Source organism: Myiozetetes cayanensis, unplaced genomic scaffold, assembly GCF_022539395.1.
Source record: "Myiozetetes cayanensis isolate MyiCay16 unplaced genomic scaffold, myiCay2020 scf18, whole genome shotgun sequence".
In the NCBI taxonomy this organism is placed as follows: domain Eukaryota; kingdom Metazoa; phylum Chordata; class Aves; order Passeriformes; family Tyrannidae; genus Myiozetetes; species Myiozetetes cayanensis.
Window position 1 is genome coordinate 17,272,971 of NW_026087389.1, and position 27,043 is coordinate 17,300,013.

General features: G+C 44.5%; 1 protein-coding gene across 3 annotated transcripts; it reads left to right on the top strand.

The window, feature by feature from the left end:
- The first annotated feature begins 1,742 nt into the window (after nucleotides 1-1,742).
- Nucleotides 1,743-26,743, top strand: SHISA5 (shisa family member 5). Of its 3 annotated transcripts, XM_050313363.1 has the most exons (8): nucleotides 1,890-1,969; nucleotides 2,616-2,691; nucleotides 4,938-5,103; nucleotides 5,352-5,477; nucleotides 6,700-6,762; nucleotides 20,049-20,164; nucleotides 21,201-21,419; nucleotides 23,641-26,743. In XM_050313363.1, the coding sequence occupies exons 3-8, from the start codon at nucleotides 5,054-5,056 to the stop codon at nucleotides 23,715-23,717; spliced, it is 651 nt and encodes a 216-aa protein (XP_050169320.1). In that variant the 5' UTR covers nucleotides 1,890-1,969; nucleotides 2,616-2,691; nucleotides 4,938-5,053; the 3' UTR covers nucleotides 23,718-26,743. The 3 variants fall into 3 exon arrangements, with proteins under 3 accessions (XP_050169319.1, XP_050169320.1, XP_050169321.1); XM_050313362.1 differs by lacking the exon at nucleotides 2,616-2,691 and having other exon boundaries at nucleotides 1,743-1,969; XM_050313364.1 differs by lacking the exons at nucleotides 1,890-1,969; nucleotides 2,616-2,691; nucleotides 4,938-5,103; nucleotides 5,352-5,477; nucleotides 6,700-6,762 and adding an exon at nucleotides 8,557-8,599.
- Nucleotides 26,744-27,043: the final 300 nt, after the last annotated feature.

The following is a 27,043-nucleotide window of genomic DNA, read 5'->3' on the forward strand; positions in this document are numbered from 1 at the left end:
CTCTCCCTGGCAACTCTCATCCTCACTGCTCTGGCTTGAGGCACAGCCAGCTGGGAATGTGAGAATTGTGCTGCCTTGGGCACAGGTAAGAGGCAAAGCACCCTGGTGACCCTGGGCCTGGCAGCGGGTGCCCAGGCTGGGCTTGGCAGAGCCTGTCTGCTCCAGGAGGGCTGCGGGCACTGCCCTGGCCTATCCTGCCCCAGGCCTGGGGCGGCCCTGACATTCCTGCTTCCCCTTGCAGCCTCCAGGGATGACCTGGAGCTCAGCATGGACAAACAGTTGGGATTGGAACCTTCCCAGAGCCTGCCAGCACCTGACACCATCAGCCTCAGCACAGGCAGCCTGGTGCCATCAGGGCTGTCTCACAGATCTCTAGCATTGCAAACCAGCAGCCAGGCAGAATCAGGACAGTCTCTGGAACCTCCCTCTCTAGAGACCAGCAGCTCCAGCACCACTAGCCAGGCATCATCAGATGCCTCCCATGATCTAGAAAGTGGCAGACACTCCAGCAGCCCTGGGCCTGTTTTTGATTCGAGACCACTCCCACCTGCAACACCAGGCCCAGAATCCCCGCAGCCAGCCTGGACACAGGCACTGGACCTGCTGTGCACCATCCCCAAATGTTGGCTCTGATTCTGCTCCACCAGCACAATAAAGTGTGCTGAAAGGCACCACTCTCATATGTCACCTTCCTCCTCCTCCTCCTCTCTCTCCATGGGCAGCATTCAGTGCTGGGCCCAGGAGGTTTTTGTCTCCCAAGGGTTGGCAGCACCTTCCCCATCCTCCTTCTTTTCAAGGCCAGCCTTGACTGGCTCCCCAGCACCGTGGCTGAAAGCTTTGGGCCTCACTGGCCCCAGGGGCTGCTGTTCTGAGACAGCTTCAAGGTGTTATCTAATAACTGAGGAGCTCCAGAAACTCAGCAGCTTTCTTTGGATGTCAGCCATTCCCACGGCTGTGACAGGTGGCTTCACAGAGTCCTGCCTTTCAGCTCTGGGTTCAGAGCAGGGAAAGCTCTAGGAACTCTCTCAGGTCTGATAACAGTATCTGATCATAGGACTACTACACTGGGCCACTGGGAGCAGAATTCTTTGTGCCCTGAAGTTTGAAATTGCGGGGGTTCTCCTTGCTATGTAAACCCAGGTCTCCTACAGCAGACTCACAGAAATGTAAAGGTTTCTGTCTGAGAAACAGTAACTTTGCAGTCTTTCTCACTCCTCTTTCAAAGTATGGGGAGATCACACCATCACACAGTTCAGGCAGTCTTTTCATCTAAGCACCAGACACTGGGGCACAGTCTTACACCCTGCAGACTCCCTGAATAATTCACTTCTGGAAAGCAACTGATTTTCTCCACTACTGCCTCTGTTTACTCGTCTCTGCAAATATGACAACAATCTCCTTGAGCTCACACACAACTCGAGGTCAGGTATGGCAAACAATCCACCATTCACACGTGCTGATGGTTTCACCATTTGGTGGAGCTCAAGAAACAGCCTTTTTTTTTTTTTCCTCTTTTTTTTTTTTTTTTTCCTAGAAACCACCTTGGGAAAGCTCTTGAACTCGGGAGATCTGCCTCCGAGTCACACACCTGGACCTGCCCAAGTCTTTGGCGCGCCTGGGACTACACAGAGAGAGCAACCACACAGCCTGAGCCAGACTTATCCCTCACACCCTGAGCCAGACTTATCCCTCACAGCCTCAGACGGACTTCCCGCCACGAACGGGCTGCAGACAAGAGGATTGCCCCAGGTGCAAGATGTTTGTCGATGACTGAGGGCCCACTTAACACACGGTCAAAAAGCGGTGTCGGGGGGTCGGAGATCAGGTCTCGCTATCTCGCCCCGCCCTCTCGCCCGCCCGCCGCGGCCGCCACCCCTTCCCGCTCACCCCGGGGGAGCCGCTGCCCTCATGGCGCTGGGCCGGGCCGTGCTCGGCCTCCTCAGCCTCCTCCTGCTGCTGCCGGCGGCCGGTGAGTGCGGGGCGGGGGTCTCGGCGAGTGCTGATGGGGAGGGCTGTGGGGCTCCGGCGTCGCTTTCTCAGGCGGTTCCGCGGCCGGGGTTTCGTCCCCCGGGGGAACGCGGCCGGAGCCCTGGGCTGGGGGCAGCCCCAGGCTGCGGGCAGGGCCCCCCTCAGCCCGGCCCCGCCGTGCCGGGGCTGGGGCCGAGGGACGCGGGGGTTTGGGGCCGTGTGTCCCCCAGCGCCGGCGGGAGGTGCCGCGGCGGCTTTGGGTTCGCCGGGGGAAAAGTTCTGCGGGAAGCGAGGTGGGTTTGTGTTAGCCGGCAGAAATAAGTGCCCGGTGGTGACCGTGAGGCCCCAGCTGGTGATAACTGAGTTACCTGCTGGTAACTAAGGTAAGGCTGCTGCAGAGAAACGATGGACCGAAGCGGCCGCCGGTCACTCCTGATGCATCCCCTTAAAAACCCTAACCTTGTCACCTCGCTCTTTTCCTCCCCCAGTAAATTCTACCCTTTTACAGCAAGATAATAGACATACTGAGGTATTAAGTGACAATATTGCATAAACAGCACTGCTTATGGAAGCTTGTTTGATAACAGTGTTCATACATAGCTATCAAATGGTAATATTCAAAACTGGGCTTTTTTTTTTTTTTTCAGTAGTCCTATGGTGTGGTCTTCCCCAGCTTTGTTGTTGTGATGAGAAAAAGCAAATGACAGCATAAGGACTTAGCAGGTGAAGTCTCAGGAAAGGAGAAGCACTATTGATATTGTATGCATCAGTGGCATCGCTTTATCTGATGGATCATATCCTGCACAGATGTGCAGGAAAGGTGATTGTGACATGCAAGAAGACATTTAACTTAGAGTGGTCCAGGATCACAGTTTGTCTGGGGAGGGGTGATCTGAAGTGCGTGTGGCTGAAATTGTCAGAGTTTTATCTGTGAGTATTTTGAGGGGTAACCACCAGAAAAAGGGTCTTTTAAGCTGACTCACCATGACTGTGCTGTAGGAGTATGACCTCAAATAAATAAAGTTGTAAGTTAGAAGTGTTTTTATTGGAATGGTTGGTGACTTTTGGTGGGAAAAGCTTAGCGGGTCTGGCTCTCAAGATGGAACTTGGTTAGTCTGTTGAAGGGTTTATGTGGTACTGATTGTGTGAAATCATCCTGCTGTCCTGTAGGGTAGGATGAACCTCTCAGTAGCAGATAGACCAAAACAGGAGGTCGTGTCTGCCTGCCTTAGGCTCAGCCCTTCCATAGTGGTGGGTTGAGTGTACGCTGGGTCTCTTCTGAGGTGATTCAAATCAGTAACCCATCAGAAAACCTTGAGAGGGGAAAAAAGCCCCACAGGTTGATCTGCTGATGAGCTGGTGAATCAAATCAGTTGAGGAAGAATCCAACAGGGGCCACAGCTGATGGAAGAAATGAGGAACAAAGTAGAGGCACCAAATTCTTTCACTTTGGTGTGCTCAGCCCTTGCTGGTGCAGCTCAGCTGCCTGAGAACTGGCCTAGACCTTTGGTTTCTGTTGTTATTTTATTGTGCTGCAGTAGCACGATTGTGAGATGGAGGGAGGAGTTTTCTTGGTTGTCTTGTTTTGCTTGTAATTTCACAAGGTGAGTTGGAATCAATTTAGCTACCTGTCAGTTCCTTATAGGGAATACAGGAAGGATAAACTAGCCATAAGCTTGTGTAAACCTGTTAGTTGAAGTACTGTGGTATTGGTACAGAAGTTCTTTGTTTTTGTTTAATGAACCTCCACATTTAACCACTGGAACGTTATGCTTTGTTTTGTTTTTTTTTTTTTTTTTCTATGTCCTTGGCTGAAATATTTACGTATGTCTTGATGCCAGAGAGTCAAGACCAAGTTTTCAAATGCTATAATCAGTTTAAATACTCCAGGAAAACTGAGGGAACAGGATTTGTTGTCTTTACCTCTTGTTTGCTTTCTCTGAACAACTACACCTGAAGGAATTTCAGCTTTTTGGGTGGAATGTGGTTTGGGAGAAAAATATCAGGGTATGTCTTCTTAATGTGATATGTGAACAGAGGAAAATGAGGAAGAGAAACCATGTCACTGCAGCATTTATGGCTGAAAAATGAAGTTATACTCTTCTTGGTAAATGAGTTTTGCTTAAGCTTTGAGAAGTATTTTTATGTGACAGTAGGAAGCTTTTAATATGCCATTTTTATGTTGCAGTTAATTCGGGTTTGGGAGGGCAAAGAGAGAGAGCAAACAACCAGTTTGTTAGGGAATGTATCAGCCCAATGCAGTGTTGAAAAGCATGGGATGTCCCCTAAGGAAGCCATCCTAGTATGTGAACATCCTCATTTCCTTACCATTGTAGCTGCACCAGCTGATGATTGCAATGGGAAGATGCCACTAGACTGATTTTAGTCCTAAAAAATCTCTATTTTATGACATCTGTTTTATGCAATGGATTAACAGGATTAGGATTTTCTGTGAAGAAAATGAAGCAACAGGCAGAAACAACCAAGTCACATGGAAATCCAAAGGTGCAGTGAATGTGGTGGTGTTGCATCATTTGCATCAAGTCAAATCTCTAGGAAAATTTTAACATCTTCTCCTAACTGATCTTGGGGCCTACGTGGTATTTTTAACATAAATTTTATTTAACATACCTCGCTACTCACGTTGCTCTTTGAGTCTTTACAGTAATTGGGTAGCTACTATCAGATGCAGTGAAGAGAATATCACCAGCATCTCATAAGTATATCTGCATGCATTTAGTCCTTTGTGCTTGTGTGAGCACTTGGATAGAGCTGCTTGAAGAACACAATACTTGGTGTGAGGAATATTTGCCTTTGTTATACACTAAAGGAAATACTGGGTTTGTAAGACCTAACCACAATTCTTGTAACATTTAAGTGTTAACCTAAGTGGGCTGATCAGTAGAAGAAAGAGACTTTATATGATTATTTCTTTGGTTACTAACTATTGATTTATAACTCTTTTTCAGTTTTGGGTGAGGATTGTCAGGCATATATTGATTATTCTGGCAAAGAACAACCTGCACAATCCTGTCCTGACTTCTGCTGCGGAAGTTGTGCACGTCGATTCTGCTGCTCCAATGTAATGTTAAGATTTGCCCGACAACCGTTGCAGTGTGTTCTACCGGATGGAAGGTAAGGAGGCAGACTGAATGCGTGCAACAGGTTATCATTCTGTCATTGAATGATAAAAATACACAGTTAAATGGCTAAACCTTCCTAAGGGACCTTTCATCTCTATATCTGGCTCTGTCTGGGATCAACGTTACTGTTTGTAACTTGTAAAATGGGAGCAGTGAGGTGGGTAAATTGATGCGTGAACTGATGTGTGTCTTATTGAGCATTTTCAAATACTTATACCCAATTTATTTTTTTTCTTTGAGGATGTATGTCCCAGGAGATCTTTTAAATAACATTCAAGAGGATGACCTCACAGAACATCTAGATGAGTCTTCTGAGAAGATTAAAGACGCAATCAGAAAAATGCGTGAATCGATCTCCAATATCCGGTTGGGACAAATCTTTAATATACTTGGTTTTACTGTGGTGGGCCAGCTCCGAGGCCTGATACAACATGCATTAATGTTTGTTGTAATGATTATCGTTGTCAGTATTAGGATATCCTGTGTAAAGTCCTTGTTATTGAAAGCTGTAACTTCACACTTCAGAATGCTTTGGGTTTAGGGTGCCGGCTGTGTACCACTGGTACCTGCTCCAGATGGAGAATGAAAGGCATGCCAGATGAGGAGAGAGGACACTCTAAACCCACCTGTTGTGGGGTTGTGTCTGTAGTCACAGTGTGGATTATGTGGAAAACTGCCAGCCTTGCTGTGGAGAATCGATGAGGCTGGTTGAGCACAAACATGAGCTGAGCTGTTGCTTATCTTGCACCTGGCTCAAGCAAGGCTTAACCAGTGAATGATGTCTGGGGTGAAGTGTTGGCCTCAGCTCGATGTAGTCTCTGTGAAGCACAGAAGAGCACCCAGACCTCTGTATGGAGATGTGAGCCTTGGTCCCCCTTACCCAGGCATAACGGTCCTTGAAGGACCTAGTGGTGTGTGGTTGTAATGTGCTGGTGGGAGGAAAGACTATCAGGCAAAGGTCAGATGGCCTTTACTGCTGCCCCAGCTGGGTGGAGAAGGAGGGAGCAACACTGAAGTGTCAGAGTTCTGTTTCTACCTTTGATTCAGCCGTAAGTCCTATAACTCTGACTGAAGGTAACAGAAACCCTCATTATAAAATTGATATTTGGAATCCTCCATGTAGAGGATGAGAATATGACCCCACTTTGCAGACAAGCTGCTGTGCTTGTTCCTCTCTCCTCCCCAAAGCAGAGATGCTTCAGGAATGCCTGTCAGAGCACACCCAGGTGAAACTAAGCTTAATTAACAGTGAAAGTGAGCTTAGTGTGACAAGCTGGATTTGTTAATGTAGTGTGAGTTGTTAATCAGTGGCCAACCTTAGTTACTTGGCACTAATTCAGTAAGTACATTGATCCATGGCTATTCTGAATCTGTTGTCTCAATGAATGGTCTGTGGGTTTTTTTGACTTTGCAAAACTGTCTTGAAAGATTTTATCAGGTAAATGTCAAATCCATACTCTTAGTGCTGCAGATGACAATATAAATCTCTCTTTTTAGTGTACATTACCTTTCATAAGCATGTGGAACTTAGCCAGGTAATTTAAATAAGTCATAAGTTCCAGTTTTGAGATGAATTCTCTTGCTACAGGATCTCTGACTCAGGCCTGGGTATTTTTGAGGACCCTGATGATTTCATGACTTCTGGCCTCAGGTAAGCCATGCAAGCTTTTAAAATGGGATTTATTTAGCAATTCTTCATTGTGTAGTCAGTACACTGGACTTGGCAGTGCTGGGTTAACAGTTGGACTTGATGATCTTAAAGGTCTTTTCCAGCCTAAACCATTTCATGATGCTATGCTGGAATGTGGGAATAGAAATACTTACCTGTGTGCTAAGAGTGTGGAGCACTCAAAATCTTGTACATGTCAGAAGATGTAGAGACATGAAGAGGTTGGATGGTGCTATTTAGACCATAACAATCTGTGTATGTAATAGTCCATATCCTCCCTGCTGAACAGGAGGTTGAAGCATTAGCACAGAATTGCAGAACAGCTGGAGTTGGAAGGGACTTCTGGAGATCATCCAGTCCAACTGCCCTGCCCAGGTAGGGTCACCTGGAGCAGGTGACACAGGAAACTGTCCAGGTGAGCTTTGAACATCTCCAGAGAGGGAGACTCCACTTCCCTCCCTGGACAGCCTATTCCAGTGCTCTGTCACCCTCAGTGGAAAAAAGTTCTTCCTCGTGTTGAGGTGGAACATCCTGTATTTTAGTTTATGCCTGTTACTCTTTGCTCTGTACTTGCAGAAAATCCATAGTGGTTGAGGAAGATAATCTGCTTTTGTTTGAAGTAGCTCCTTGGTTTTCTGGCATCTTTTGCCCTTAAGTTTTAAACCATATTTCTTCTTCTGTTTCAATCTATGGCAAAAGTAAATTCCTTTAAGCCTGTGTTGGTGATGACAGGAGTCCTGCTGTAAAAATGTGTCAGCTTTTCACAGCATGGAAGATGACAAAGAGAGGGCAGGGGTAGATCACAGAATGTTAAGGGGTTGGAATGGACCTTAAAGATCACCTAGTCCCAATCCCCTCTGCCATGGGCAGGGGCACCTCCTACTAGACCAGTTTGCTTAAGGCCCTATCCAACCTGGTCTTGAGCGCTGCCAGGGGCAGCCACAACCTCCATGGGAAACCTGTTCCAGTGTCTTGCCATCCTCACAGTAAAAACTTTCTTCCTAGTATCTAATCAAAATTTCCACTCTTTCAATCTGTAGCCATTATTTTCTGTCCTATCGCTACACTTCCTGATAAGAGTCCCTCTCCAGCTTCCCTGGAAGCCCTTTCAGGTCTCCGTACAACCTTCTCTTCTCCAGGATGAGCAGCTCCAACTCAGAATCACAGAATATGCTGAGCTGGGACCCACAAGGATTATTGAGTCCAATTCTTAGCCCTGCGTGGGACCATCCTTAAGAGTCACACCGTGTGTCCAAATGTTTCTTGAGCTCTGTCAGCCTTAGTGCTGTACCCACTGTCCTGGGGAGCCTGTTCAGTGCCCAACCACCCTCTGGGAGAAGCTATTTCTAGTATCCAACCTAAACCTTCCCTGACACAGCTCCAGGCCGTTCCCTGGGGTTCTGTCACTGGTCCCCTCAGAGCAGAGCGAGCCTGCCCCTCCCGAGGAGGCTGTAACTGCGGTGAGGTCTCCCCTCAGTCTTCTCCAGGCTGAACAGACCAAGTGCCTTCAGCCGGGCACTTGTCTTCCTTCCCCTCAAGGCCCTCAGCCTGTGCCCGTAGGGGAGGTGTTCCAACCCTTTTATCAGCCTCGTGCCCCACTCTGGACCCGCTCCACCACTTCCGTGTTGGAGTAAGCAACACTAAATGCTGGAGACACCGGAGCAATGCCGAGCGCTCGCTGACGGATGCCTGGGCGCGGGTTCGAGCGGCGAAGGGCGGCGGGAGGGACGCCCGGGCTCCCCTTTAAGGGGCGGTGCGGGGCTCGGTGACGTGCGCGGGGCCGGGCGGCGGGCGCGGGGCGAGCGGCGGCGAGCATGGGGTAAGCGATGGGGCGAACGGGGCTCCGGGCGGGGCTGGCCGGCCGCGGAGGGGGACCCTGCCAGCCGGGCTGGCACCCGGCGTGCCGTGCAGGGTCCGCCCGGTGCTCCCGCTGCCTCCGGCGGGGCGGCCGCGGGGCGCGGGCTCGGCACCGGAGGCGAGCGGGGCCGTGCGGGCGGCATCGCCCCGCGGGGGTCGGGGCTCTGCGCCCTCCCCGGCACAGCCGGGCCGAGCCCCCCGCCCTGTGCAGCTCCAAACGCGTCTTTTCCTGCGCGGGAGGAAGGAGCCGCGCTGGAGGCACCTAAAGGCAGCGCTGCCGCGGCGGTGTGCGGGGGGTACAGGGATGTCTTGGAGCCTTGGTCGCTTTTGGCAAGGTCTCTTCCATAAGGAAAGGGCTGATACAGCAGATATTTTGGAGGAGGGATGCCCCTTCCTGCCAGCTAGGCTGATCTTCCTTATCTTCAGATGTATGGTTGCAGTACAGCAGCCATGAGCCTTATCTTGCAGTCAATCCTTGCTCTCTGTTAAGTGACTGAAAACATTTAGGAAGGAGCAATTAAATTGCTTTAATTATCTTTGTTTTCAGCTAGGGAATGTCTGAAAAAGAGAATCAGGGATGTCTCAGCTTGAGAAAATGGGTGATTTCCCTTTCAGTTACATTGCAGGTTTGAAAAATTAGCGTTGTGCAAAGGCCTAGACTTAACATCAAACTTTCTGGTTAGGCAATTTTATTAGAAGGCTGTCCTTCAAAAGCCACCCGGATGTGACTCCAGAGGAAAACCACATCTCAGAACTTTCCAAAATGACTTAAGTCTGAGGTATCCCATTTAGGAAGTTTCAGCACTGGGAATTGCAGTGAGTGAGACTGACTGTGACCGCAGCCAGCAGGACACCAAGTAGGTTTTTGTTTTGTTACAGACATTGCCCAGGGTTTTGTGTGGTGTGTGTTGAGGTTTTTGTATGTTGTTTTAACCAAATAGTTAGCTCTATTCCTTCTGGAAGAGTTGTCCCTGGTTCCTTCCTGTAAGGTGTGCTCCACCCTCCCTCTCCATGCCAATAAGACAGGTTTTGCATTTTTCTTTGATGACTATGTTTATTTAATACTTTCTTGTGTGGAAAGAAGGTCTGATGTCAGTTGGGATATTTCTTTGTATCTTCAACAAGATAACCACAATCTTCAACCTTTTGTAATGTGAGGAGAGGCAACAAAGGGCAACTTCTTTTAGTGCCCTGTTCTTTCTCAAGAGTGTTTGACACTGCCCTTGAAAAGGAGGAGGTGATGGTTTCCTGGCATTACGAATCAGAAAACAATTTAGTTCCCCGTTCTTGCATCAAGCTTATTTCTAGATTGAGTTACCACCCTGACACATTGCTCATAAGTCCTGAGTTTTTTTAGAGAACTTCCACTCTCTGAGGGCTTCTCACAAACTGTCTATGGACTTGCTACTGGACTCTGTGGTGTCTCTTCTCCCTAGGGAAGGGTTAATGTTGGAATGTACGTTCTCTGTCTTGTCTAGCTCAGCTTTTAGTTTGCTTCTTTGCTGTGTCTATTCTGAGGTCTTCTGGAGAAGTGCAAGTGAAGAATCACCTTTTTGTAGGTTTCTGTTTGTTATTGTCCTTTAATGTTAGCATCTCTCAGTATTTAATAGCAGCTACCACGTGCTGTGGAGGCAGGAGTGCAAGGCACTGTGGGCAGTCCTATTGAGTGTACTTCACAGTTCATACCCTGTAGTCTTTGGACATTCTGAAGACAATACATTACATTCCTGTGGAGTGTCTTAATAATGTACTTCTAAGTACTTGAGAGCATTTTGCTTCCCAGAACACTGCATTTGGAAGCAAATGGAAGCATTCTAGGAAAAGTATAAAAGTCAGGGTTAACTCAGATTCGGGGCTTTTTTTCCTGTTGTTGATCAGTCCTTAAAGATAATGTGGAGCTTTTAGGTCAGGGAGTAGGAGTGGGTTTTACACCACTAAACTTGATAAATTTGCCACCATTTTTCCTTGCATGTGAGATATGACCATAAGCAATTTCTGCTGCTAGAGAATGAATCATGGCAAGGATTTACCACTGGAAGTTTTTTCAATGTTCTCCCCTCCTCCACTTTTAATTGGATTAGTGAGTTTTTCCCGGCTTTGCCCTGGTTTCAAAGGTTGATTGTGAGCAGTAAGGCTAATTTAGTTAGTTTTCCCCTTTCATTCTGCTGTATGTAGTATACTTGTTTTAAGAAACCATGCAAAAAGCAGAGCACTGATTCACCGGGACAGTTCTTGTTATAATTTGTATTGGTAACTTGATTATTTAGTGTGGTATGCCCATTTTCCTTACTGGAAAAGGAAATTAGATGACTCACATCAACAATTCAAGTAATTGTGAAGTATTTGAGTGTTTAAGGAGGTGGAGCAATTCAGAACATCTGTATCAAGAGTTACAGAGGAAAATAATCTAGTTGGGGCAGCTGATGCCATTAGGCTTTCTAATTGGAAACAAAACTTCACATTGTCTGTGTACACAGTTATTTGGACTCTGCTTCTGAATTAATTTGTGCCTTGAAGTTACAGCAGATTTGTGTAACAGGTCCAGTAAAGCCTGAGGAGAGGCTGTTCATCCTTATGTGATGGGAAGAGGGAAGGCAGAATGTTCGACTTCCTGGGAAGCCTCTGCCAGCAGAGACAGACCAGCCTTGTTGGCCTGGGGATGTGCTCATTTGGGGTTTGTCAGGGGCTGAGCAATTTGTTGCCTCTTGGCTTAGTTGTCCTGTTGTGAAATGGAGAAGATCTGTGTCATTCTGCCTGCCTTTGGCTGAGATGCAGCACTGAATAGTCTGCTGCAGGCAAAACTTGGCAAAACCAGTTTATCTCTAACACTGGAAGATATGATTATTCTAATTTGCTTTCTCTCAGTGTAGGTGTCTTCAAGGTTGTGTTTTCTGCACAGACAAGTCAAAAATACTGTGCTATTGAACTATAACTCATTTCTCCTCCTCCCCTATCACTATCAGGGACACCAGTTCACACTTTCCAGAGTATTTGGGTACTGCAGCATCTGTAATAGGTTGGCAGGGGTAGAGAATAAATCATGAAGATTATCACAGAATCACAGAGTTGTTAGGGCTGGAAGGGACCTCTGGAGATCATCTAATCCAACCCCACCTCCCCAGCAAGGTCACCAAGAGCAGGTTATACAGGAACATACCCAGGTGTGTTTTGAATGACTCCAGAGAGGGAGACTCTGTGAAAATTGGAAGAAGAACTTCTAGAAATGTAAGCAGTCTCTATTCAATAAGCAGAGTATTTCTTTTCCAGTACTGGGCCTTGATATTTTTATGTAATAAATGAGTTAAACAGCACAGAGGCTTGTGCTCAGACATGGGCTAATCTCACCAAGGAATATAAGCTTTTTGCCTGCAAACAACCAAGATTTGGATTTGAAGCTGCTTAAAAAAGAAAAAAAAAGTTGTATGCTTTTTACTAGCATGAAAAGTAAGTATCAGCCTGCCCAATTTGTAGTGATCCACTTGGATTTGGAGAGCATTTGCTTTTGTGTTCACCACATTCTCGGTGAAGGAGCTACTTAAAGCCGGCAGAGCAGCCGCAGGCACGGGGCTTGATGCTCCCCCAGGTTCGTTTCCTCAGAAACCAAGGAGGAAGGAGAGGCTGAAAAATGCTGTCCTAGCACGAGAGGCAGATGTGCATGGCTGGGTTTGTGTGCTCTGCTAACCACAGAAGGCTGTTGGACAGCAGCAAACAAGGCAACCTGGCCTAAGCATACAAAGACACCATGAGATTGATCACTTGGACTGTGTTCAGCAGTTCATCTTCCTGTGGCTGTGTGTTCATTGACTGCACGTACCTACAAATATTCCCTCTAAGTGTGGGCTTTGCTGTGCCTCTGGAACTCTGAAAACAGTAGGTTTTTGACTCTGGAGAGAGCTTGTGAAAGTGGTAACCCTCAGAGAAGGGTCCTAGAGGAAGAAACATAGAAGTCTTCTTTAAAAACATCTTTAAAAGATCACGATGGCTATTTATTAGGATCTGTGAAAGTTGGAGCATGTGGGTTCCAAATATAGCTCCAACTCTGCCTTTTCATGTGCTTCCATAAGATAACTGTGGCCTGAGATGTAACTGGATATATTTGCAATAGACTGTTTGTTTTTAGATTTATTTGTTGTTAGCCTGTGTATTACGGGAGGAGGACAATATCCTTAAATTGCTCAGCCTTTTAAAACTGCAGTTGTAGGGTCTTCTGTGGAATGAACAAATTAGTTTAATTTCAGGAAATGAACAACTGTGTAAAGGTCAGTCTTTTGACACAGTCTGTTTTTATTAAAAACATTTTATACCATTCCTTTTTAATGTGATACACCTCTGTGCTTACTGGCATGATCTCTGGTTCTCAGTTCCACTGAGAGGTGAACTTAAAACTCTCTATTTTTAATTTTTTTTTTTCAAGTGTAGAAGGAACAAGTCATCAGTCACTTCTGTGACTTTTTGGTGAAGGTCTTGTTAATGATCAGTGCCAGTTAAAAGGAGAAGTAGTGGTTGGCCAGATGTGATCTGTGCTGCAGAGATCTGTTCTCTTTTGTGCAGTGTGAGATTTTCCTTGATGATCCTCGTTGTGCTGGATGAGTAATAACTCCCAAAGAGAGAAGGATTGAGGCAAGATGTCAGTTCATAGTAGTATAGGGTAGTTAATTTACCTAATTTAAACTTTGCTGCTGCTTAAACACAGCGTTTCTAACTTTTACATATGATTTTATATGATGGCATATGAGCAGTGTGGGTAAAGACAAAGGTGTGTTTCCTGTGAGAGCTGGGTTATAAAGCAAGCAAAGCAGGTGTGGGTGTGACCTGATCTAAACCTCCTTTCACTGCACTTTCAGTGTGTTTGGCAAGTCATGCACCAGGCTGCAGCTTGCCTGGAAAAAAATCCTTTAACTCTTTAGCCAGATTAGTTTCTAGATTGTATTTTTAGTATGCATTACAAAGAGATTTATGTAAATAGACATATTTAGTACAAGTGCACTGTTTGTGGACCAAGAAGAGATGCTTGTATACATATTCCATAATAACCTGTTGGATCAGGGTGTTGGATGTCTGTGTAAAACCACAAACTCCAGGAAGTTCCCTCCCTGCTGCTTTCTCATATAGACTGTTTAAGAACATGTTGTGCTAAACTTGTTTCATGTTATTTGAAAAAAAAAAAGAGAGAAGTTAGCATCTCAAAAAAAAAAAAATTAGCTTTACTTCCAGTAGGTCTTTGTGTATAAAATTAAAGTTTATTATTTTGGGCTTAAAGTAACCCACATCAGCTTCCTATTTGAACAAACTGGAAAAGGACCCATTCAGTACATATCTAGCAAACTTCTCAAAAGACTCTTGCATTCTTCTTTTCTGTAACACTCCTGCAGTTCCAGGGCTCCTTGGCTTCCCATGGCATTATTGTTGCTCCTTTGGGATGGGTTCCCAGGCTGGGGCTGGCTTGGCTGTGCTGGGGGTCCCTGAGCTGTGCTCAGCTGTGGGTGGACTCTGGGGGATGTAGCTGAGGATTGTTTACCTGCAGGTGAGCAGAGGTGTCCCAGGAGTTGTTTCAGGGGGGGCTCCTGGTGCAATATTTGCCTTTTTTTTGAGGGTATCCAGAAAGAACTATGGAAGTTTTGCTAAGTTTTGGGGGTTTCCAGTGGCAGTTAATCTGTGTCTTTGCAGTTAGTGATGACTTGAGCTAGTGCCACACTGAGGGGTCAGTCAAAGTTAGATCAAACTCTTTTCTTGACATTAGGGGACTGTACATGGGCAGGACCCCAGGAGAAACAGTCTTGAGTGCTAACTTGAATTAACATTTGTCTGAAAAACCAGTGCAGACATCACAGTTCCAGCCCACACTTCACTGCATTGCACAGCTTATAAAATGACTCTGCAGTTACCCAAACCTGCCAGCCTGATGAAACTACCAAGATTTCATCATTTTGAAACCGTGCTAATATCAGTCTGAGACTGAAGCTGCCTGTTGCCCACCACAAGAATGGCTTGGGAACTTCTAGATCCTGCAGAGATCTCGTTCTGGGGAGGTGGCTCACGGGGGAAACATCTGGAGCTGACCATGGTGTGACTGCACCTGGACTGGGAGGCTTAACCATGGTGTATATTTTGATTGTCTGCTTGTGCTGAAGCTCCTGGGGCTCAAAACCCAGCTATGCTAAAATAGGCTGATCAGTTCACCAAGTTTTAAAGTCAGGCCATTTTTTTTCCCCATAGGTTTGCTTTCTTTGTAACAGTAAATGTTTTTCTGTAAATCTCTAGAAAAGTGGTTCTGTTTTGAATTTTCATGCTAAAACATTAAACCGAGGAAGTGTGTTGTTAGTAAAGTTGTAAAAGCTAATCCCTCTGTGAAGACACTTGGGAAGTCATACTGCCTTTTTATAAAAAAGGAAAGTTTATCCTTTGTTTTCCTGATAAGCTTTAGAGGCAGCGTGTGGCATTGTATGGCTGGGACTAAAATGTTGGACTTGGGTAAACTTTTCTGGGGACTTGTTTGGTCATGCCCTGCACCTCAGTCAGAGCAAGCCTGGACATTTACCCCTATCACATTTCTGGGAACCGTGTCCTTTTCTGGAGCAGAAAAGAATGATATGCATATACTCAATTGGATTTTTTTAAAATTATTTTTAGGAGTGGCCTAAATTATTTGTTGAAGTCTTTCCAGACCACCCCATGCTACAGCCATAACTCAGTATTTGTAAATGTTTGTGTTTTCAAAAGCAGCAGTGCTTTTGAAAAGGCCCCTGCCAACATGTTTCTTGAAGCATGGAGAAAAATCTTGGAATAGACTACAACTTGTGAAATAAATAGGCTGCTTTAAGTAATTTTTCAGAACTAGGTGGTCTCATTGTTCGTTGGGATATTTTTTCTTTTTTAAGACAAAATCTCATGTCAGTGGGACACACTGCAATGTATAGCTATGCAAAAACTTTCTTTACATCAGGACTCGCAACATGTTGCTGACTTAAGTGATTCAAACTATTTAGGAGAGTTAAAAATACATTGCTGGAACTGAAACTTGGATATTTTAAAATGCTTTAAATACCCTCAAAGTGTTCTACGAATTTTTTTTCCATTTGGCATCACTGAAGATAGAAATCTCCAACAGGAACAATTGCCTTGAGAAGCAGCTCCTGCAAATTGTACTGCTTAGATCCTGGGCTCGATTCTCACATTTTAATATGTCCCTTACATCTCGTTCAGTGACAAAAGGCAGTAATCACTGAACTCCCTTTGTGTGAGGCGAGAGATAGTTTGAATAATTAGCCAGCCTTAAAGGTAAGATGAACCGAGAGACATTCTCACTAAACTTCAGTGCTTTCCAAAGATGAGAGAACAGGGGCAGGAGTGGAGGAGGGCGAGGGAAGAGAGACGTGGGGGTAGGAAAGGGCAGGGCATTGTCTCTCCATATTTAGTGTCGCATAACTTTTATGAGAAGTCCAGTTTATCTTTGCTGCACTAAAACTGCTATTAGGTTTGATTTTGGTTTTTTTTGTCGGTTTTTTTTTTTTTTTTTTTTTTTTTTTACCAAACCATTGGCAAAAGTTCCCTTTTATGCGAAGAGAAAGAGGCAGGAAGTGGCAGGGGCTGAGCTTAAGCTGTTTATAGCTGCGTGTGCTTTATTTGGAGACTATGGTGTATATATAATGTGCGTGTCTGGAAACCTCTGTTCACCAGAGCATTCTGATCTGGTGCCGTGGCCACCCTGACTTCTGCTCTCTGACGTCTGTTTGCAGAATGCAGGGGGGAAGGTGTGCTTTCCGTTTTGGTTGGCTGTTTTTTTTTTTCTCTCTCTCGGTTTTAACCATTCAGGGGAAGAAGAATCTGTGAGCTACAGTCCCTCGTGTCTGTTCTTTGTCATCTGTGTACAATGCTCACAGTTGGTAATTAAATTATCATTTATTGTGAGTGTAATTTTTTCAAACCGTTTCAGAATCCTTTAGGCAGATTCATTGGATGAAAGCAATTAAGTTAAAGAACAGTTTTGTTTACATATTGAGATTGTCTTGTCTCCTGGAGCACAGGTGGTTCGCTAAGTATGTTGAGGATCACCGTGGCCTCACTTGAGTAACATCTTCTGTTAATGGTAGCCTTCCAGCACTTTTTTTCAATCGTTTTACTGGTGGGATATCCCTTAAATGCTCAAGAAGTGCTCAGGACAGTACTCCTTGTACAGTAAAAAGACATTAATACAATAAGATTCTGCCTGACCATGCAGAAATTCCAAAAGGGTATCACTAGTTTTGATTGTAAATAGAAATAGTTTGGGGAAAAAAAAAATATTTTTGAAGAGCTTCAGTGTTGGTGACACAAATTATGAGTTCACAGCACTTACAGTTTTGTTTTGTGTAAATGTTTTGCAACCTTCTGCTGTTCCAAGGCATGAGTCTGTGTGAGCCCAGGCACTGGCAGGAAAACTATCTGCTGTGAAGTAAGTGATAAAAACGTCTGACAGTAATCAGTTGTTACACTCTTTAGGAAACTCTGAGAAGAACTAACTCCTCTGTTATTTCACCCGCTGGGCTGTTTCTGAAGGCTTGCAATTTTGGTCTGCAGCAATCACGCAGTGTTTCCGTGGCTAGAACTGAATCACAGTGTTTACACACACAAACACAGAACCGCACTCAGTGTACACACATGACACGCCTGTACTTTAAATACAGTTAGCTCTTCAGAAGATGGATGCAAAATGGCCCAGGGCTGCGGTCGTGTCATTTAGCAAACACACAAAGTGATGCAAACACACAGGCTGCCCTTAACAACTTGGTGAAAGTATGGACATGGTGTTTTGGTTGTTTGTTTTGTTTTGTTTTTTTTTTAGCTTTGCTTTTGTTACATTCCTTATTCTAAGTAGTAAATATGAGATGTGCTTCACTGAACAGAGAACTTTTTAAAACTAAATAAATGGAGCCCATGACTGGTATTTCTATTTGTTCATGGCCAGCATGGCTGCAGATGGGCTCATGCTCGTATCAGAACTGGATTTGGTTGTGAGAGATAAGGGGGCTCTGCCAGTTTCTTGCTCTGCTGGGTAATTCATGATGAGTAAATGTTGCTCACTTTATCTCCTTGGTACCCTTGATTCTGCCCAGCCTCTGCTGAAGTTCAAGGAACTTCACTGTGTGTAGAAGGGAAGAATTTTAGTCGGCACTGATCTCTTCCCTTGACACAAGAATTTCTTTCCTTGGCAGAGTTCACTGGCAAAAAGGGGTTTTTTTCCTTCTTTACTGAGGAAAGAAGGAAGAACCTAGAGGACTCTGTCTCTTCTAATGTTGCTTGGGAATCACTGTGTGTAGTGGAAATAATGTCAACTTGCCTAGTGAGAGAGCTCCCTCAGGGCTGATGCAGAAGTGGGAACAAGAGGAAAGAAAACCTGGCTGCTCCACAAATATCAGGAACTGCAGTTGATGTTTCTTGTCGTGCAGTTTCTGGAGGTGTCTGTAGTTTGTCACAGGCATTCATGCTGTTTATTGTGAACACTGGAATCAGGCTGGCTGAGGTTAATGTACAAATCCATCACACACTTCTTCCTCTCCTGCTCTCCAAATTGTACCTGTGTCTCCCTTTTATACTTGGCTTGAAAGAAATGGGATTTTTTTGATGGAGATGAACTGACTGTGAACGTACTGTACTGAAGTGAAACTAATGCTCATGAGGTTGGGAGGAGCACTTAAAAGCTTGAGTGGTTAGTGCAGGTCAGCACATGAAAAAGCTTCTGTAAAGGTGCAGATAAGTGTGGCAAAACGTGCATGTGTTCCTCGACACATGGTTGCATCTTTACATCCTGCAGCTGGGTTGCAATGGCCTTTTCTTTCCTGGCAGCATTTCTGCCATGGCTCCTGCGACTTCAGGAGGCTGCAGCAGTTCCTGCTTCCTGTTTTACATGTAAATGCTGAATTGCAGTGACTGCAGGCTATCCACACTATCATATTTAGTACCTCGTGACTCAATCCACAGTGTTGTTTTTAGTGCCTCACGAAATAGATGGAGTTACAGTTAGATAAAATACAGATAAAATTCTTGCTCATATTTTTGGAAGAGATTTTGACCCAAGTTTTTTCTTCTAGTTGTTGCAGGAACAGAATAAAATTAACGGAGCCTCTCTTGAGGGGAAAGAATGCATTTTAAACTGAACCTGGTTTATTTTTCAGTACTCACGTTCAGGCAGTGCTCAGCTTACTAAGGGTTAAATTGCTCTGGAAGAACAAGGTTAGGTCTGCCAAATTTGGGCTAGGGATAGAGCATTTTGCATTTTTTTTTTCTCAGTTATTTAACCTTCCAGTGTCACTGATACTCAGAAGCGATTTTCCCATTTGGTGACTGTTTGGCAGCCAAGTGAAAATTGCTGAAGGTTCTGGAGATGTGTGGTTTTGTTTAAAGCTGTTAACAGGAAACTGAGGGGGGAAAAAAAATAGAGAGCTCTGTAGCCAAATTTTTTACCAAGAAGCAAAAACAGGATGGATACAAACCCAGCTCTCTGCTTGTTACTTTAGAGGTTGTTGTTCGTTAAAACTGACTTCCTGCAATTGTTCCCAAAACTGATGCGTGGTGTGCTTTTTTTTATTAAGAAATAAAAATGCTGGAGACTTTGGCTTCCATGGGAGGAAGACTATTGATTACAGACAGTAAGAAACAGATCATTGGCACTAACACTTAAAAGGGAATTGTCACTGGGCTTTACTGTGAGACTTTTTCTGTCCTGTGTGGTAAATAGAACTCTTAAAGCTTCCAGAGGTGACTGTTTGTCTGCCTCCATTTGGTGCTCACCAGAGAGGTCAAGGTGAGTGTAATCTTTGACCTTGCCATACCAGGTTTTGGAGTTCTAGGCAGTGTTTCTGACCCCTATAATGTAACCTGACATACTTGCTGTGGCAGTGAAGTTTGCAGGATTTCACATCTTCCGAACTGTGTGAAACGTGGCTTCTAAAACAGCTGTTTACAAATGCCAAGGAACCTGTCAAGAGTCTGTTTGTTGAGTGCTGAGGTTGTCTGGAGATGGGGACTGGGAGGTCTAAGGAGTTTGGGGAGAATTGCTGTCACCCCAAAGCCTGGTGTGCTTTGTTTTTGGGCCTGCCTACCTGTATGCTCAGAGCAGGCAAGCAGTGCTTGGAAAATCAAGCTGTGGAACTCGTGGTTTTGAAACCTGACTGCTGTAAGCTTTTGGAATACATAAAGGGGCACGCAGTTACACTAAAACAACATGAACCACAGTCACAATTAAATGAGAGGGGCCAAAGACCCCTTGGTAGGGGTTTGGTCAGCTCCCCCTCCCTCAGCAGACTGACGTGCAGCACTGCCCTGCACAGTTGTGTCTTATTCCAATAAGAGATTAGAGGTGGAACAACGTGTCTGCTACAGGAGGATTGATTATTGAGTGACTCTTACCAGTTGTGTTGGTCTCTCTGTTGCAGTTTTGGAACCCTTATTGCGATTGGAGTTACTGTCTGTGCAGTGATTATCATCACTATTGTTCTGTGCTTCACCTGTTCCTGTTGCTGTCTCTACAAAGCATGTCGGAGACCACGGCGTGAGTACCTCTCTATTTTCTTTTTCACATCTTGGAACCAGACTTTTTTCTTTTCCTATCCCCAGGAAATAGTGTTCCTTCAAAAGCTAAAAAATAACCTTGCCTTAGCTCTCTGCTCGGAAGTTGCAATACCTAAACATTCAAAAGAAACCACTTCAGAATGTGAAGCTGCAGAGGGATGTTTGAGAATATTTTCTGAGCATTTAGAAGTTCTCCTTTCCCACCCCTCCACCCCCCAGTGTGGGGGGTTTGGGAGTTGTTTTGGGGTGGTTTTTTTGTTCAGGTAAACAGGGGGTAGGATAACATTTAAGATTTTTCCCTGTCTCTTAAAAATAAACAATAGACTCAGGACTGCAACACTGCAATCTTGAGCAAAGTCTGTAACTGCAACATAAAGATGAAGGAGGTCTCAAAAAACCAAATCATTGCAGTTTATTAGAAAGTGTTAATTCTCCCCATTCCAGTAAGAGAGATGAACCAATAATCCAACGTCAGCTCCTACAAAAGTCAATGAATTAAATGTGTATTTTCGTTTCTGACTGTTACTTGGAGAAAGAGGTACTAATACATGGATTGATTAGTGTGTACACAAAAAGAAACTCCCTGGGCAGCCATGGTAGGAAGCTCCTTACCTGATAAAGGAGATATTTATCACCTTAGTCCTTAAAAGCAGGTAACATTTTGAAATGAGCAGTTTTTCCAGATAACTTGGATGCAGGGTTGAGTTCCTGGTTTTTGAAGAGTCCAAGAAAGAAAATTCTTTGCTCTTGGTGGCTGAGGAAGCAGGAGGTGAGTTGGCTGCTCTCCCAGCACGTGAAGGCTCTCAGCAGCACTGAGATCAATGGAAAGGCATTTAGAGGCACACAGTTCTAAATCCACGGTGGGACTTGGAGAATGACATTACCCAGGGTTTGAAGTGAGGAACTGACCTTAAGGGTGAATGTTTTCTGGTTGCTTTTTACGTTCCTGTGGTTGGCTGTTGAAGGAGATCACCTGGTACCACCGGCACTAACTGCGTTCTTTTCCTTGTGTGTAGCTGTTGTGACCACCACTGCTACCACTACAGTGGTCCACGCTCCTTATCCCCAACAAGCAGCGGTGCCACCCAGCTATCCAGCAGCTCCATATCAAGGATACCAGCCCATGGCCATCCAGCCTCAGCCGGGAATGCCGGCAGCACCGTACCCTACACAGTATCCTCCCCCTTACCCCATGCAGCCCTCGGGACCGCCGGCCTATCATGAGACGGTGGCAGGTAAGGCAGCACTGAGAGCTGCTTCAGCTCTTCAACAGCCAAAGAGGCACCTGCTCTGGAGCCAGTTTTGTGTTATTTACATAATTTACTTCCTGGGGCTTTGTTAATATAAGTGTAAGCAATTGATGTAGAACTTGACTTATGGTGGGTGCTGTAATTCGCCCTCGTGGAAATTTCGTCACCGTTTCTATGTTAAGCATTGCCAGAGGAGGTGTGAGGTGTGAGCTGGAGCTGTTCTGGCAAAGTGGTGTGTGGGACTGGCAGTGGAGCCAGGAGGATGTTTTACTAGTGCAGCTGACACTTCCTATTAAATCAAAGCCCAATTAACAGATAGATACACGTAGGAGTTGGGTGAGTCTGCAGACCCTCTCTAACCTAATATCTGCTTGCTCTGTAAGAGCATGTAGTGACAGGACAAGGGGGAATGGATTCAAACTAAAAGAGAGTACGTTGAGATTAGATATTAGGAAAAAATTCTTCCCTGTGAGGGTGGGGAGGCCCTGGCACAGATTGCCCAGAGAAGCTGTGGCTCTCCCATCCCTGGAAGTGTCCAAGGCCAAGTTGGATGAAGCTCTGAGCAACTCTGAGCAACCCCATGACAGGGGGTTGAAACTGAATGATCTCTGAGGTCCCTTCCAATCCAAACCATTCTATGAGGTGTTTCAATCTGTATACAGATGGTATTCTTTAGGAGTTTGTCACTGTGTTTAGAGAACACCCAAGTCTGATCAGCACCAGACCAGTTTGTTGCCAACCAGCAGTTAGAATCACCAGAATCTTTTTTTTCTTCAGCTTTCTTTCTTTCACAGCATTGTGTTCATGCAGCCTCATTGTTGCAATGACTAATTCCCACTTCTGCTGGTCACAGTTGTTCTCTGAACAATTGGCTCCTGGCTGTTGAGAGGAGCCAAAACTAGGCTGTTACCTGTCCTAGGATCTTCAAGCCCTCCTACAAACCACATTGGTTGTCCTTCTAAGTAACAAGTGAAGTACAGTCCTGATCAGTAGATAATGCCCTTAGAGAGTAACTTTCAGGACAGCTCAAATACAAAATGGCTTTTCATGGTCTGTAGCATTTGCAAACCAGTTAGAAGTTGTACATTAATAATATGCAGACCAGCTTCACATGTGACCTGGCAGGCCTGTTGAGTCTGTTTTTCTGTTATAAAAGCCAAAGAGGCCATGGGTTTTATGGGATTACACCAAAATGCTTTGACTTCATCTTTTTCATGTGAGGGAGCCAATAAACCAGTCACTTCTACCCTCTGGTTTCTCAAACTGTTATTGGTTTGTTAGTTCTTAGAACAGTTAGGCTCTTATTTCTGGGAGCATACCAAAGCACTTTGTGTTGCCAGCTGAGAATGTCTCAAAGTGAGAGTTCCTTCCTTCATTTCTCCTGTTGATTAACCACGGAGCAGGCTCTTAATTAGGTCACAGGCTGGGGAGAGAATACCTGCCCTGCCACACAGGAGCCAAACCCGCTCGCTTTACAAGATCAGCAGGAGATAACAACACTTACACTTTCCAGGGATCTGAGCAGCTGCTGCATTACTTGAACTGGAGCTGTTTGCCAGAGCTGAAAATGCAGGTGCCACTTGAGAGCAGCTTGGTCTCACAACACTGGAAAATGAGGCTGCCTTCCGAGGGTTGTACATCGAGTGGAGGAGTCAAACTCTTTCATGGCTCAGGAGTGGTGGGATACTTTTTTCCCTTTTACTTTTTTAATTAACTCTGTGACACTTAGGAGGAAAGCATTTTCCCTGAAGGAATCCTAAAATTTGATTCCTACACTCCTTTTTCTTTTGCCCAGAGGTTTATTTTCTTTCACGGCACACCATCGGGTGTATCCTGTTGTTTGTGCAACCCTGACTTCCACTGGCTTTCTTTTGGACCAGATCTGTTCCCTTTCTTTTTCTTTTTTTTTTTTTGGACTGGGTTCTCCCCTGGAGGCAAACCATGAGCTGGTGGCTGCCATAATTCCCATGTATACTTAGCATCAAAAAACCCTCCAAATCCCACAAGAATGAAGGTTTTCATGACTTCACTTCTGAAATGCAGATGCTCTGTGGGTGAGTACAAGCTGTTCTCAAGTCCAACTGAGATGCTGGATTGAAGCTGAACCTCTAAATAATGTGCTGAAACCAGAAGTTGCCGTTTTATGTGTAGAATCCAGAATGTCCATTTTACAAATCTGTTTTTTCTTTGTGTTTTGCTTTTGCAGCTGGTGCTGGAGCCCCTTACCCAAGCCAGCCCCCTTACAACCCTGCTTACATGGATCCTCAGAAACCCACCTATTGAAAAGCTCTTCTACTGTGCTTCTATATATGAAACTCTTTATAATTTGTTCTGTTTACACCCTGTACCAGTAGTATATTTTTCTTGAAGACAGCAATCTTGTCTAAGTAAAGTGAAAATTAATTCAGTATCTCTTTTTTTTTTAATGCTCTGAGGAAGGAGTATTTTTCTTGCAGAAGTTGTTAATTTATACCTCAAGCAAATACAAAAAGAGATTTTGCTCTAAGTACAGTGAGAAGCATGAAGAAGGAGTACTTCAGAAATACAAGAACCACAATAACATTTGCTGTGCAATAATTTTGAAAGGAATGGTCTAATATGAGCATTGTCAAACACCCAAAGCTGTAGCAATCTTTTGCACAGTATTGAAACATAAAAACTTAAACCTCTGAGAAACTACCTGATACATGTTAAGTATATTCTGCCTGTTTTGAAGCTGCTATGGTTAGGTAAGCAGCCATTTAATACATTTCATTTACCATTCAAAAGGGAACTTTCCTTTTTTGCAACACATTTGCCTTCAGTAAGTAAGGGGTAGCAAACCATGTTTTAATTGTCTTTGGACTAGTTCTAAATAGCATGTGTTGGTGATTTCCTTGTTTTCTTTCCCAATTTTAAGGCTTTAAAACTGTGCCTCCATTGGGTGTTGGAGCTAGGAATTAACAACAACTCCAAACTCTTCTGCCACTTAACAGACCAAATATCTCAAAAGCTGAAAACTTGAAAATTCTTCGTAAAAATTATTGGACAAGTATTTCTTGTTGAGGTGTTGCTGGACAAGCTTACTTCAGTCACTTCTTGTGATGAGTTTGGAAGAAAAATTAGCAATTTAACCACATGTTAAGCAGAAGTTAAGCCAGCATTCAGTCCTGCCTCATCACAGGGAAGGAATTTGTTTTACAGGAGAGATGAGACATCAGCACTAGAGTGGGGTTTTCAAATGCTCAGGGTTTTCCACTGTCTCTAGTGGGAACTGTAGATGGAAGAAAACCTAAGAATTCTAGACGTTTATAAACTCAGTCTGCATTTGAATGACAAAATTCAGGGAGGGATAAGAAATCCCAGCCCAACACAAAGTAGGGATTAAAATTCCCTGTTGTCTTCAGCATTCCCATAAAGCTGAACAGAAGAGGAGAAGTCAGCAAGGATTTGGTCACAGCCAGGTAATGTATTTTTCAGAAGGCAGTGCTTTCAGTCGTGAAGCATCTTGAGACATCCTCGTGGCTGTTACCACTGCTGGGGCTTTAGGCTCCATAAATTTTGTATTGCTCAAACAAATAAGGTTTTTTTGTTATTTTTTTTTCCCCTGTGTCCTCAACAGTTCTCTTTTTCTGACATTGAAATACAATTTGTTTCTAATCCTCACAGAGCTATCTAGTTAGTTGTATGTATAATTTTAACATATCTTTTACACTGATTTTACTTTTTTGGAGAGGCCTTTGAGCCATTTGTCCCGTGATTCTTCATTTGGGGGTATATTATTGTTTAGTGGCATTATTTTACCTCATATAGTGGGTGGAAATCGCTGCTGCCAAAGGCAGCCTTCTTTTTCTTCCTGATTTTTGAGTCTATTTTTGGATTATTCTGATTTTTTTTTTTCTTTTTAAAGAAGGTTTTCAGGGCATTTCAGAAGGAACTCGTAGAAAGTTTTTAGCATTGGAATTCATGCCAACCTGTGCTCCTGTGTTACACCTCTGAGTGCTGCAGTTAATAGCATGCAGTGGTGGCAGGAGGCATTCACAAAGCATGTGTCCATGGATCCTGTGTCTGTGCTCCTCCTCTTTCCTGCCTTGTCAGCTGGGAAATCAGGCAATGCTTCCTTACACCCTTAGACAGCCAACACTGGCTCGTGTGTCCTGTGTGGAGGGTGAAGTGTTGCCTTAGAAACCTGGAATGTTTCTGTGTGGGAGGGCACTGAGGAGCTGCAGGAATAACCCCCTTGCTGTAGATCCCTTGTGTTTATTCTCGGAGAAGGAGAGCAGAGACTATTCCAGCACCTTGGGATGGAGCCTGGCCAGGGAGAGCAGCTCTCAGAGCGCAGGCAGAGCATCCCAGGGTGGGGCTTGATGAGGTTGTTCCAGTGCCCTGCTCTCTTTTCTTCCATCTGCTCTGACAGATGGAGCACTTTGTGGCAGTCTTGGTGATGTCACGTTTGGGTGATGAAAGGGAAATCGGCAGTTTCACGATAGGTTGGCTCAGTCATCGTCCCTGAGGGAGGCAGGAGGAAAGGGAAGTGGCAGCAACAACAAAGATTCCGAAATGTGAAGCTTTGGTGTAGAAGTTGCACAGACCAAATAGATTGTCCTGAATTGCCAGCCCTGTGTGTGGGGGGGTGGGAGGAGATGAGGGGAAGGGTCAAAGAGCCTCAAGATTGACACTTCTGGAGTGAATAAGTGCTAATGGTAATTATGGACAAGTGAAGAGATGAATCATTAATGCACAAGGAACTACTTTAGCAGCAGTGTTACTATCTCAGTTACAAAACTCATTGAAAGAAGAGAAAGTGATCCAGTTCACAGTTGGAGCAGTTAATCAGATCTTTTGTTAGTGAATTTATCATAATTAACAATAAGGTGTAGGACCAAATTTTTCTTGCCTGTTGCCCTGCAACTTGTTGAAGCTTGTTTTTATACACTTAAAGGAATGGGATGGTTATAGAAAAAATGGAGGAGATGATCCATACATTTTTAGTTTTAAGCACTGCTGATGTGTCATTCCAAGTAGCTGTTGCCTTCACATCACTAGATATCCACAGTGCTGTGGGGAGGGGGAATGGAACTCAAACTTTAAATGTTGAAAGAGTATATCTTCATTTGGGTTTAATTCTGTAAGTGCCTTTGTTTCAGAAATGTTTTGTGGAATTAAACACAGTAGAATATTTTATTGTATTGAATTTAGCAGATAATCACTGTTGCTTTTGTTACATACTGTAACCTCGCTTTGTATGTTGTTTGTAGGTTAAACATAAGTATTCAAACCAAATGGCATAAACTCTATGCACCTTTGTAATAAATACAGTGTTTGAAGTACGTTCTGTCAACTCTTTCTTAGCCTCATTTAGAATGGGGGCCTTGTCTGGCCTAAGGAGTACGTGACATCATGAAGTTTGAATGCATTGGCTACCAAATCCCAAAACATTTGAAAAGTCTAGCACAGACAAGGTGGTAGATCTCAAAGTCTGTAATTTGATTAAAGTTTAATATCTTCCCAGCGTGTATTTAGGCTCGTGTGTTGAGTATCACTTATCAATTTGTCCAACTCAGTGTATGGTAAGTGAATGCTTTCTACTCTGTGGGAAAATGGTTTTGCTGGTGTGTTTGTGTATTTTA

What these genes read in the sequence shown, in the direction of transcription:
- SHISA5 (XM_050313362.1), top strand. Translation starts at nt 1,909, where the DNA reads ATGGCGCTGGGCCGGGCCGTGCTCGGCCTCCTCAGCCTCCTCCTGCTG. An exon ending in TGTGTTCTACCGGATGGAAG is followed by an intron (nt 5,104 to 5,351) that starts GTAAGGAGGCAG and finishes TTTTTCTTTGAG; the next exon opens with GATGTATGTCCCAGGAGATC. An exon ending in AGCATGTCGGAGACCACGGC is followed by an intron (nt 20,165 to 21,200) that starts GTGAGTACCTCT and finishes CCTTGTGTGTAG; the next exon opens with CTGTTGTGACCACCACTGCT.